This window comes from Zingiber officinale, chromosome 6A, assembly GCF_018446385.1.
Source record: "Zingiber officinale cultivar Zhangliang chromosome 6A, Zo_v1.1, whole genome shotgun sequence".
NCBI classification, from domain to species: domain Eukaryota; kingdom Viridiplantae; phylum Streptophyta; class Magnoliopsida; order Zingiberales; family Zingiberaceae; genus Zingiber; species Zingiber officinale.
In genome coordinates this window covers 8,643,678-8,655,988 of record NC_055997.1, presented here as the reverse complement: position 1 = coordinate 8,655,988, position 12,311 = coordinate 8,643,678, and the positions used below count along the sequence as shown (strand labels likewise).

The window sequence follows — 12,311 nt, the reverse complement described above, 5'->3', positions numbered from 1 at the left end:
TTTTTGGATAATCTTAAGAGAGAAAATTATATTAAATTTATTAATAATTTAAGCTCATTTCTTGAAATCTAAACTAATTTTAAATAATTTAATATCCTAATTGATATTTTGAATATGTGTATGACTGTTGATTTATTAATTAAAATTAATGAATTATACTTAATTTCTAATAACATATATAAAGATTAATATTTAATTATATAAATAAATTAAAATAAAATAGTTTAAAATATATATTTTTATCACTTCTGCTGTGCAACCTTTGAATACAATATATAATAATTATTTTTTTTAATTTTTCCTAAATTTAAACTTACACAAGGGAAAAAAAAAAAAAAAGAAAGAGAAGAGAGAGAGAAAGGGATAGGCGCATAATACTCGAGTCAGACAAAACGAGGTGAAATGTCATTTTAATAATATTTAAAAGGGCACCATTTTAATGATGATAATAATAAAGATACTCTTTTAATTTTTAACGAAAACATATCTAAATAAAAAATGAAAATGTATACGTATGAATACAGACCATCTTCTTTGTAAGCTACTGAGACCTTCTGGTAATACACTTGGATCGCGAGGCTGTTAAGATGTGGAATTATATTTTGCAGGCATATTGACCTCAAAAAGAAAAGGTTTTTAATAGGAATTGAGCACGCATGCAATATCAGAGTTATAATACCAAACAACAAACAAAAGGCCTCCTTAGGGCAAGACTCCGATATGCAAAGCTGTTCACTTAGTAAACCATTGTCTGGCAAAGAGAATGAAGAACTTGCACATATAATATTGAACGCCGTCCCAAGTCCTGAAATCAAAAGGACGCCATCGCATTGCCCAGTCTGTGCTTCCTAGTCCTACATTGTTTTCCCTTACTAAAGTGTTCCACACAGTCACATTCGTTAGGGCCTAAGGACCAAGGACAAGCCCACCTTGGCATTCTTTTCGATGGCTATTTTATCAACTTCCCCTGAGATTGTGAAAAATGATTTTGGCTTCCATTCGTGCTGGATTAGTGCACTACCTCTCCCGTAATTGTTGAATCGAGCCTTGACCATGGTAAGAGGATCCAGGGCATGTTGTGTCCCAAAGGTTAGTTGTTTATAAAATCAAGCTTTGTCATTGTGTTAGTTGTTTATAAAATTTATTCGAAATGTTGTAAATATTATTTTTGAATGTTGAAAAATTATATATTAAATTTTATTTTTAAATTTTATATTTTAAATAATTTATAATACTAGAAAATTTTATATTATTTTTTTATATTTTTTATTTAAAAAAAAAGACAACAGTTTTTATCATGGTAAAATTATTATCTTTGCGCTTTAAAGTACTCCTTTAATAACATGATCTTTAATAAAAGTTCTAAAAGGACTACGGTGAAAAATTTTTATTGTTAAACTTTTTCCTTGTAGTGAAAATTGATAATTTGCATTGCAAATTATTCATGTAACAAGATTCACACGTAATATATCTAAACCATTGAAGTCGAAATCAAGTCTTTATTTTGCGAATTTAAAATATTAAAAGGAACATAATCTTGAATCTTCAAAACTAATACACAAGAAATACATATATTTTTTTTTTAATTTATATTCTTATTTATTTGTATGAACTATCAACGGTAAATTAGAGAAAAATCCTCAATCACAATGTTAACTTTGCATGCAATCCCCATGTCCAAAAAATTTTATTTCTACTCCCTGCATGCAAAGTAGTATTTGTTTCAACTCTCTCATGCAAATATTGATACCTAAATTGCCCCTCAAATTTTTTAGGTACAAAAATTCCAAAATTGAGTACAAAAAGTCCAAAAATGAGTATAATTCTTCTTAAAGTCAGTACTTTATATTAAAAATCGAGTATATTTTCTATCAAAATTGTCCCTCTTATTTTTTAGGTATAAAAGTCTAAAAATAAGTATAATTCATGTTAAATTCAGCACTTTACACTATAATCTAGTACTCTATACTAAGATCGAGTATATTTTCTATCGAAATTAATCCTCATATTTTTCGGTACAAATAGTCTAAAAATGAGTATAATTACTATTAAATTCAACACATTAAACTAAAATTGAGTATATTTTGAGATGAAAAAAGAATCGTACTCAATTTGATAGAAAATATACTAGATTCTAAGTTAATATACTAAATTTAAGAGGATTTATACTGATTTTTAGACTTTTTGTACCTAAAAATATCATGGGCAATTAGGTAAAGATGTTTGAGTGGGGAGTGAAAATAATGATTTTCATGGATGAGGCCTACATATAAAAATTTATTTAACAATAAGGACTGCATGCAAAATTACCCAACCATCAATGACATCGACACGTTTCTTCTAAATTTCATCATCATGTAACAATATCATACGTAAATTACTGCGTTCATCGTTCGTTCATTTTTCTTCAACATGGACGGCTTCCTCCTTGAACAGAACGAGGCCACAGAAGCCACCGCCAGCGACCACCGCCGCCGCCGCCCGGATGGTTAACTTAACCGGCCACAGCCCGATCTCTGAAGACGCTCTCCAGCCGAACACAAGCACGAGCGAGGCGGACAGCGCCCAAACCGCCGCCCTCACCCTCGCCTTTTCCTCCGGCGATCCGCCGGCGCCCTGGCCCATCAGCCGCTCAAACTTCCCGAGCAGAAGGAAGAGGAGCAGCAGGTCGACGTAGCAGAACAGTGCGAAGGCCATCGCCGGCGGATCGCTGCGCGCCACGTACGCCGACACCGCGGCGTTCAACGTGAGGCTGACCGCAACGAGAGGGCGCATCGAGATCGCGCTGGCCAATCGAGCAACTTTGGTGAAAGTGTTGCTGCATTCGCCTTCCATGGTGAGAGAGAGAGAGTTCTTATCTTTTGTTAGCTTCCAGTGGAAGAGCCATTGATCCTTCGAGACATATATATTTATAGCCAACTATAAACTTTAACATCAAGAAATGTATACTGACTTTGAGATTACTCAAAAAACCGTGTTGACTGAGACAAAAAATTCATGTTGATTATATTAAAGGATTTCTTTTATCAAAATCAAAAGCTTAAAATCTATAAAATGGTAATATTAAAGTTTATTATGTTGGTATTTTTAAATTTAAAAAATAAAAATTAATGAAAATAACTCTATCTTACTAGTTTTATTAAGAATCAGTACTTTACTGACTAATTTTAATAAAACCCAAAATAAAATTATATTAAAAAATACTAGAGAGTAGGGGTAATACAGGCGAATTCTTCTTCTCTCACACCTGATAGAAAATTTAAAAACAAGAAATGGATACCGTAGCCATTGGTAGGATTGGCCGAGCAAAAGTGTTATACTACCAAGCAACAAACAGAAATAAAAAGGCCTCCTTAGTTAGGGCCGAATTCCGATATGCAATTTTTGATGTTCTACTTTCTAGCAAAGTTGTTTACTTACTAAATCATTGTCTGGCAGAGAGAATGCAGAACTTGCACATAGAATATTGGGCGCCCTTCAAGTCCTGAAATCAGAAGAACGCCATTGCCTAGTCTGTGTTTCCTAGTCCTACATTGTTTCCCTTACTAAACTGTTCCAGTCACATTCGTTAGGGCCTAAGGACCAAGGACAAGCCCACCTTGGCATTCTTTTCGATGGCTATTGTATCAACTTCCCCAGAGATTGTGAAAAATGATTTTGGCTTCCACTCGTGCTGGATTAGTGCACTACCTCTCCCGTAATTGTTGAATCGAGCCTTGACCATGGTAAGAGGGTCCAGGGCATGTTGTGTCCCAAAGGTTAGTGTGTTCTCGTTGCTGGAGAAGCTACGAGAGAGCTCCGCCCCCACTGCTGTACTGGACAATGGACTTACCAGGTGGTAGCAGGATGCAGTTAAGTTGTTCCCCTTGTCATTCCTAGAAGCAGGGTTCAAAATAGCCCTTATAAATCAGGTCGTGGCCCCACTTTCACAAGAGTACTTGGTCAAAGCATTTATATTTTACTTCCTAATGAAGGATGAGAAGCATCAATGTACTTACAAAGTCAATGAGGCAATGAGATCAGCATTAATGATGTTCAACCCTCCGTTGTATTTGATGAAATTTCCTCCCGCAGTGTCAAATGCTATATCGGCTCCGACAGAGAAAGCATTAGTACCAACCACCCCTGAGAGGTTCACCACAGGCCGGGTCGTCAATCCAATACCAGCAGTGACACTAGCATAATCATGTAGGTATTGCAGCTCAACCTGCCAACCAGAACATAACCAGTATATAGTAAAGTCGAGCTGCATAACCAACAGTTTAGTTATTTACTACCATTTAAAGGCAAACAATTAGTCACCTTTCCTGACTGCTGATTTGGTATAACAAAACTTAATATTGATCTCAGCCCAGGGGTAGCCAGTTCATCGACTGTAACAGTTGTTAGAAGCTGGGAACAAATAAAAAAAATCACAATTGACCTTGGATCTTGTATAAAATAGATGAAATAGATGACTTAGGCAGGGAAACTCTTAATGCTTAAGCATGGTTAAGAAGCCTCATCTCAATCCAAATTGCCAAGGCACTTGGGCAAGAAACTTCTTGGCATTTAAGTATGCTTAAGCAGCCTCAATTAAAGAAGGCTAACTTTGCACCTCTAATTCTTTCCTCCTTTGATGCCTTTTGATAGAAAAAATAATTCCATGGATATGCATGGGGCATTTGAATTGAAAGGGTTTCTTTTAAACAAGTATAGAACGACTGGCATGTGATGGAATCATAAAAAGGTCACAAAATTGATTTTAAATGAATGGCTGAGGCATAAAAACTGCGACCACAACTTACAGTCGAGTCTGATGTTGCTTTAACATCAAAAGTGATATTTTTATTCTTTATCTGAGACTGTAGCTCGCCAATGATCAGTTCATTCTTCCTTGTGCCAGATGCTGTAATGGCCTGCAATAGTTGGTAATATCAACTACATGATAATCAGGTTCGATGCAGATCAGTAAGGCATACTCCGAGCTCCTTCCTCAAAAGTATTACTAACAAAAGAAGTCAGCCGCGACATGCATCATGTAATTACAAATCAAGAATAGCTTTGCTCTATGAATGTCTAAAGTATTCCTCTCAGATTAATGGGTAAAATGTACCACAGCCATTCATAGACCACAAGCTGAGTTTTTTCTGAAATCACAGGAGATAACACCACTGCCCCAACTACAAATAATTGAAATCTGTGGTTTATACTTTAGTTCCAACCAACTAGAAAAGCAAATGATAATCCCCAATAGGTTATAAAATAGAGGGAAAATGTTAGTAAAAAAATGCTAATAAAATTAATAGATGTTATTGTCAGATGAGCTAAATCAAAGTGGTAGGGTAAGAATGCACGGAAACCTACAAGAAGAAATGGAAAAAAAATTAGCATAATTAAAGGAACGACCTCGTTATATAGCAAATAGATGTCAGATTGACCAACTACTGCAATGTGATCGATCTATGACCAGTCAAAAGTGCAGGCAAAGAGTCGTGAGTCCCATCATTTCAAAAAATATATATATTCCATAACTTGTAAAAACGATAGTTGCACAGGTAAATGAATTGCAATTAACGGCTATATGTTGAAATTTCAACTCAAGTGATTGTGTTTTTCATGGAAGAAATTCATGAAAAATTAAAAACGGAGAATTGTGTAAGATTAACAATATAATTGTCAAATACACACGCTCGCTTAACGCAGAATCTTACAAAAAAAAAGCTAAAACCCTGAGCAACTGAAGCTAGGAAATCAAAATCAAAATCATTTTGGCCAAGAAAGAATGAAGCAGATCGAACAAGAACATACAACTCCATTCAAAGTACAGGTAGTGAGAGTGAACTTCTGGTCTGTCTGGTAGTCCTTATAAAGAAGATCTGCACCAAATTATTAAAAAAAACAAAATCAGCAAAAGAAGAACAAAACCAGAAGCCGATTGAAACGAAACTAAAATCACGAATCACGCAAGTACCTCTCGCTTTCTTTCCGATGTCGGAGTACAATCCCGGACCCATCGCTTCTTCGACGCCCTAAAAATCGCACCGAGTGAAAACTTGCAGTGTGTTTACTGCCGTTACCATTCTTTTATTCCTCGCACGAGGAATGAAGTCACAAACAACGCTTTGTTGACGTGGCGTAATCTAAACCGTATATTCAAAATGATGGGCGAGGATCGTTCAACCTCCATCTTCTTCGCGGAGGGTTATTTCGGCCGATCCTGACCGTTAGGCGAGGGAGAAATCAATGACCGTTGGTTGCGTACGAATGGCTGTGATGGGAGCCTGAAATAAAGCGGTGCCTACTAACACCGCCGTGCCAAACAAGCGCCACGTGGTGAGGCTGGTTCATTTATTTTATTTGGAGAAAAGCCAAAAATATTTTAACACCTAAAATAATTAATTTATAACAAAATAATTTCTATGTAGGAATAATATCCGATTTCTGTAAGCTGTTTGAGCTTTTATGTTCCTGCTCGATCGAGTGTAAAATGTGATTTCACCTAGAGATAGAGAAATTAATGGTACATATGATAGTAAAAAACTGGGTCGCCCAATGAAAGCCTTGGGACAATGGTAGCATAATGTCAGGTAAGCTGGAGAAACAAGGATCTAAAGGAAAAAGGAGATAGAAGACTAAAATATTTACGAGATCCAAAAAGACACAGGTTAAGAATCACCCCTCTCAAGTCAAAACTAGAAAAATCTCACAGCCCGAAAAGGAATACAGAGAACAGAAGAAGAAGCTTAGAACTTCACTCTAAGGGATACTTATATATTGCTCTTGTGCCTTGCACCAACATTTTGAACTCTTATTTCTAAAGCCTCTTGGAACACATTTCCAAGTAGATATTTAACAAGACCCTTAGGTACTTTATACAACACAAGCAGAACTCTTGGGACTAACAAACACATTGAACAGGGAATTGAAACTTTGATATTTTAAGCATCACATTTATTAAAACTCATAGAGACTCCGCCATTGGATAAAGCAATAATTCCCTTGGTTCTTGCATCATAACAACTAACATCAGTAGAATAAACTTGTTTAACCAAGTTCATATTTGAAAAGACACAACACAGAAGTTTTGAACTTATATATATGGGTTTTCAAAGAATAAGAATGTTCAAAAAGGGAAGCTCAAGGATAAGATAAATTTTTCCATAGACTTAGGGATTGGAGAACTCTAATACCTGGATAGAAGTAAGGATTGCAGCCACATCATAGATTGGACTCCATTGGTTTTGCAAAATATCCAAGCATATGCTTCCATCCACATAAACTAAAAATAAATCAATATGTATCAGGGCAATGCATATGAATAATAAACTCCTTACAAATAAGAACAATATGTTTAACTTCTCAGAAACATAATCACACTTGATAAGCCCTAAGATAGCAAACAAAAAAAAAGTTGAAGCAACTGTGATGCATAATGAATTATGTGCCTCAGTCATTTCAATCTCTGCTAGAATATAAGAAACTAGTATTGATATTTGAGTGACCTGAAGAATGGCGTGAGGGCCTCTTTTGTATTTTTTTTTTTTACAATAACTCAATCCCATCAAGGCTTGGGCAAAGTATCCTAAGTCCATGAATCAATAAAAGTGAAAGAACTAAATGGAATTGACTTTTTTACCCATGAACCTTTTTATTATATTGGAGCAGTTTCTGTTAATCGGTATTACATCATTCAGTAGTCAGTCTCACTATGAGATCAGAGAACAAGAATATAAGAAACGTGTATTAATGCTTAAATGTCTTTAAGAACGGCATGGAGCCTCTTTAATATTTTATAAGTCAATCTCACTGAAATCAAGAACTTAGCCCCTTTGAGCAAACAGACAAGAAATTCTATTGAGGATCTTTGACTAAGGATATAAGTGCGAAGCAATTGCTCAAGGGAAGGCCTCCTGGCACTTGACACTTGGCACTTGGCGCTTGGAACATGCTACTGAATTTTAGAAAATTTATTATGTGCAAGGCAGAGTGTTTAGTCTGTAATGTATCATCTACATTTGGATGCAGATGTGGAGTCAAGGACTATCAGCATCACCAAGCTACATGTTAGCTTATCTAGGTAAATCAATTGGTGAACAAGTTGGAATATGTTTTTAAACTATGATACTTGGAGTCTTCATCGTACTCCCTTTGTAACTCCCTCCCTTTGTAACTGTATTAGATACTCACACTCAGACACACACTAACACTCCCAACAACCACTCAATATTTTTATTGATCCCGTGAAGAATTTTAAAAAAGTCATGTTAACACTCAGATCCACCCCCTTGGGAATATTCGTATTGGATTCTGAGTAACAGCTCTTAAAGAGTCGATGAAACTAGAATGTGACAACTAAGTTTTAAGACACATTGTCTCTCTAATCAATATTCCATGAAAGGACAAACTATGTAAAAGTTGGTTGCTACTTCATAAGAGAAAATGTGCAATCCAATAAAATTGTCCTATCATTTGTCAGTTCTAATGATCAATTAGCGGATTTGCTAGAGATCCTAGAATTGAGTATAGATGTAACAAACTAGGTTTCTATTTGAGTCGGCTTGAGGGGTGTTAGATATTACTGGTAAACACTATAACAGAAGGTTTAAGGTCTAATTTTATTTAATGAATAATCAACATAAATTGAAGGGATTATCATTGATGAGAAATTCTAATATTTTTTTTTTCATTATTCCTAACACATGCTTTACTCATTGTTCTATCATAAGCTAGAGGCAATCAAGGACCATTGTGAACTAATGAAAAAAAAAATTGCATATTACAAAATCATTGTATCACATGGACACTATGCACTCTCCCAAGAAAAGCAGGAAACTTGTGAAGTAAGGAATATCATAAAAATACTCAGGATTATATGTAATCACTACTAATATACATTGTTTTTTTTAAACAAAGAAACTTGAGCCACACAGATGGCCATTTAGACAGGATTTTGAAGGGAACACTCCATGATTGCATATGGCCGCATATATGGCATATGCAATCTGCAAATGCAATTAAAAATTCATTGGATTTATTTAAACGAATTTAAACTAAACCTAAACCAAATTGACTCAAGACCTTAAATTATCCTTTTAGTAGCTTATAACTTAAACACTTATGTTAAAGTGATAGATACTTTCAGTATCAATATAAATCTTTAGTATTTTAATGTTGACAGCATATGATTTTGCATATTGGCTCGCATATTGTATATGTGTCGTGTAGTAGGTCAACGACATATACCTGCACGTACTTTGAAAACATAAGTTAGACCAAGGTTTAAAGTGTAAACCCATATCAGAGTTTTCATCCCTGGCTGAAACAAAACAGTTTCCTTTTGTCTCATCCATGTCAACAATTGGCCCGCTTTGAAGAGGAGCAAGAGGAGGGGCACTAAGAAAAAGCAGAGTAGGAGAAAGAAGGTTGTTGAAAAACCCTCAGGGCATCTAATAAGACCTGTGGGGTCATGACCATTGCCTGAAAATCACATCAAACTGTTACTTCATGAATTGCTGAAAAGCAAGAACCAAAGCAAAACCTAGCCAAATGAAAAATCTGGCAGTGGAGTACAACTAAAGTGTATGAAACACCAAAAGGAATAGCAATTTGATTGACATCAATGTTTTTACAATAATGAGTGTTGAACATCATAATAGAAAGTGGTGCAAAATTAAGTAATACATTAGGCTCGTATGTCTTGAGTTTGTTGGTTATAAAAACTAGAGAACTGAAGTAAAAAAATAAAAAAGGCATAGTGATTCAAAAAAAAAAAAAAAAACCTTTAACCTTTTTCTTCTCATAAATAGAAAGTGTAGGATAAAAGTGACATCAAAAACATACAAAATAAGAGAAAACAATGATAGAAAAGTAAAATTTTCTCTGCAGGTCAATCGATAATCATATTCAAAATATTTTAGAGGGGTACAAATTAACCAAACTAAATGATAGATAATTCTTCAATCTCCTGCATTTTTCATGTCACTTAAATCTCAAATAGTTGTGCAGAAACTAGAAACTTGTGTTAATGATAAGCCAACTTTAAAAGGACCATATATGACATGGTAACACAAACAAGTTCCAATGAATTTGATGTTTGATTAAAAAAAACGTCCAAGTAGTGATGATAGCAAATGATCGAAAGTTTTAAATAGATAATGCCACCTACATCCTAAGCTCGAATCTTTGGCACTTATTGCAAAAAAAAAAAGACGTCAAAGGATAAGTATAAAAGGCATGGAATTAGGGGAGGTAAGGGAAGAAGTATTAAAAAGCAACCGAGTTCCTCATAAATGCATGATGAGAGGAACAAGGTTTACTTGATAAGTGGAAACTTCCTTCTGCCAGCAATCAATATTCCACGCATCAACTCCTCTAGCTCCACACTAGTATTATACATTAAGATCATTGTGAGCCTCCATTTCTTCATTTTGCTGTAAAAGAGTACATAAAAACAAGCTCCTTAAAGAAAAAGTAAAATTGGCCAAAAATCCACAAAGATCAGACTGTTTTCACAATGTAAAATTGTTCATTATGCAAAACAAAAAACTAGTACCTGCATGACAAGGTGTACAGTTGGGGCAAGAAAGACAATGAAGCGCCGGTCTCCTCCATTCTTTATTTTTTTGCCAAAGTGTTTTATTAACATGACAGCAATCATGGTCTCCCCGATCCCGTGCCCAGCACTGCGATCACGTTCCGCTGCAGCGCCACTTCGTATTTGGTAACTGATACAAAATCAACCAAATTCGAGAAATCAAAGCCCACACTTCGGAGAATGAATACAAAACATACACAACGCCCAAATGAAAACAAAAAAAAAAAAGGAATATTTTTCCTTGGTTCTTCTTGGAAGAAATTTATAACAAGAAACTCTGAAAAAATATTCTTTTTAAAAAAAAAGAAACGGAAATGAGAAGACCTAAGATGAAGCTACCTTCTGGGCTTAAATTCTCACGGGGCTTGGTGGGATGAGTTTCGATTCCCACGCAGCGCAAATAAATGAAAGGTAGAAACACCTGGACACCTGGGCTTAATTCTGGGCTCCAATTCTTGGCACTCCGGCCGCTGCTTCTACGCTGGCGCTGGCGCAGCCAACCCTTCCTCCTCCGTGGGATCGCCAGGGTCTCTTTGAGCATTTCATCGATTCCGCCCGTCGGAGGAAAAGCAGCAACAAGATCCGGCAGTAATCGTCAAAGCCCACCCCTCTATCGCTATCTCCCTCTCTCGCCCTTTAAACAGAAAACATAACCTAAAAATAGAAACTTTTAATTATTATTATTTGTATTTGGCACCGGCTTTTCGCTCTAATTCGATCGGTTCCGCCAGTGGCCAGTTTTTAGCTGAGAATCGAATTTTATTCATTCTCATAGGCAATTATTGTTTATTTCGCGCATCAATCGATTTCGGCCTGCTAATTAAATTATTTTATTCGTTTCGTAATTGTGTACGTATTCACAACCAATACATAGGAACGACACGTTTCTTCTGAATCTCATCATCATAAAACAATATCACACGCCAATTACTACGTTCGTTCGTTCATTCCTCTTGAACAGAAGGAGGCCGTAGAATCCACCACCAGTTATCGCCGCCGCCGTCACCCGGATCGCCAACTTAACCTGCCACAGCGCGATTTCCAACGACACTCTCCAGCCGAGCACAAGCACGAGCGATGCGGACAGCACCCAAACCGCCGCCCTCGCCCTCGCCCTCGCCCTCGCCCTCGCCCTTTCCTCCGGCGACCCACCAGCGCCCTCGCCCTCGCCCATCAGCCGCTCAAACTTCCCGAACAGAAGGAAGAGCAGCAGTAGGTCGACGTAACAGAACAGCAAGAAGGCCATGGCCGGCGGATCGCCCAGCGCCATGTACGCCGACACAGCGGTGTTCCACGTGAGGCTGACAGCCGAAAGCAAGACGAGAGGGCGCATTGAGATGAAGCTGGCAAATGAAGTAAGTTTGGTGGAGGAGTAAATGCGCTGGCCTTACAAGGAGAGAGGTTATTAGCAACTGGCACAACTGATCCGTAGAGTATATATATATATCTCGATATAACCTCCACCGCGCTAACTTTCCCAGTCACATTTGTCCTGGTCGTCGCTCTCAGCGAGCAGGTCGTCGCACTCACCTGCACTTTTCTCGTTAAATTGCCCTGGCAATATTGCCAAGCCGCCGTCGCTTTCAGTATCATGCTGCCGTCGCTTTCAGTATCGCCAAGCCGCCGTCGCTTTCAGTATCAAGCCGCCGTCGCTTTCAGTGTATGCCGGTTGGCCTATGAAACCCACGCGTAAAGGACAAATCGCCCACTCGAAGTGGGAAAGCGGCGGGCGGTG

The 12,311-nt window shown here is 37.0% G+C and overlaps 1 protein-coding gene across 6 annotated transcripts; it reads right to left on the bottom strand.

Annotated features, from left to right (window-relative positions):
- Positions 1-3,277: 3,277 nt before the first annotated feature.
- LOC121995734 (mitochondrial outer membrane protein porin 1-like) lies at positions 3,278-11,248 on the bottom strand. Of its 6 annotated transcripts, none has more exons than XM_042549500.1 (10): positions 10,916-11,246; positions 10,535-10,706; positions 10,299-10,412; positions 7,173-7,261; positions 5,954-6,283; positions 5,791-5,858; positions 4,788-4,898; positions 4,303-4,392; positions 3,999-4,207; positions 3,278-3,875 (listed from the first exon to the last, which is right to left on the bottom strand). In XM_042549500.1, the coding sequence occupies exons 5-10, from the start codon at positions 5,994-5,996 to the stop codon at positions 3,569-3,571; spliced, it is 828 nt and encodes a 275-aa protein (XP_042405434.1). In that variant the 5' UTR covers positions 5,997-6,283; positions 7,173-7,261; positions 10,299-10,412; positions 10,535-10,706; positions 10,916-11,246; the 3' UTR covers positions 3,278-3,568. The 6 variants fall into 6 exon arrangements, with proteins under 6 accessions (XP_042405434.1, XP_042405433.1, XP_042405431.1 ...); XM_042549499.1 differs by having other exon boundaries at positions 5,954-6,280; XM_042549497.1 differs by lacking the exons at positions 5,791-5,858; positions 5,954-6,283 and adding an exon at positions 9,226-9,459 and having other exon boundaries at positions 10,916-11,248.
- Positions 11,249-12,311: the final 1,063 nt, after the last annotated feature.

Excerpts from the sequence above, each read along its gene's own strand:
- LOC121995734 (XM_042549495.1), bottom strand. The coding sequence starts at position 7,574 with ATGGACTTAGGATACTTTGCCCAAGCCTTGATGGGATTGAGTTATTGT. Across the intron at positions 4,393-4,787 it reads AAGCAACATCAGACTCGACT|CTTCTAACAACTGTTACAGT; the intron begins GTAAGTTGTGGT and ends ATTTGTTCCCAG. Across the intron at positions 4,208-4,302 it reads CAAATCAGCAGTCAGGAAAG|GTTGAGCTGCAATACCTACA; the intron begins GTGACTAATTGT and ends TCTGGTTGGCAG.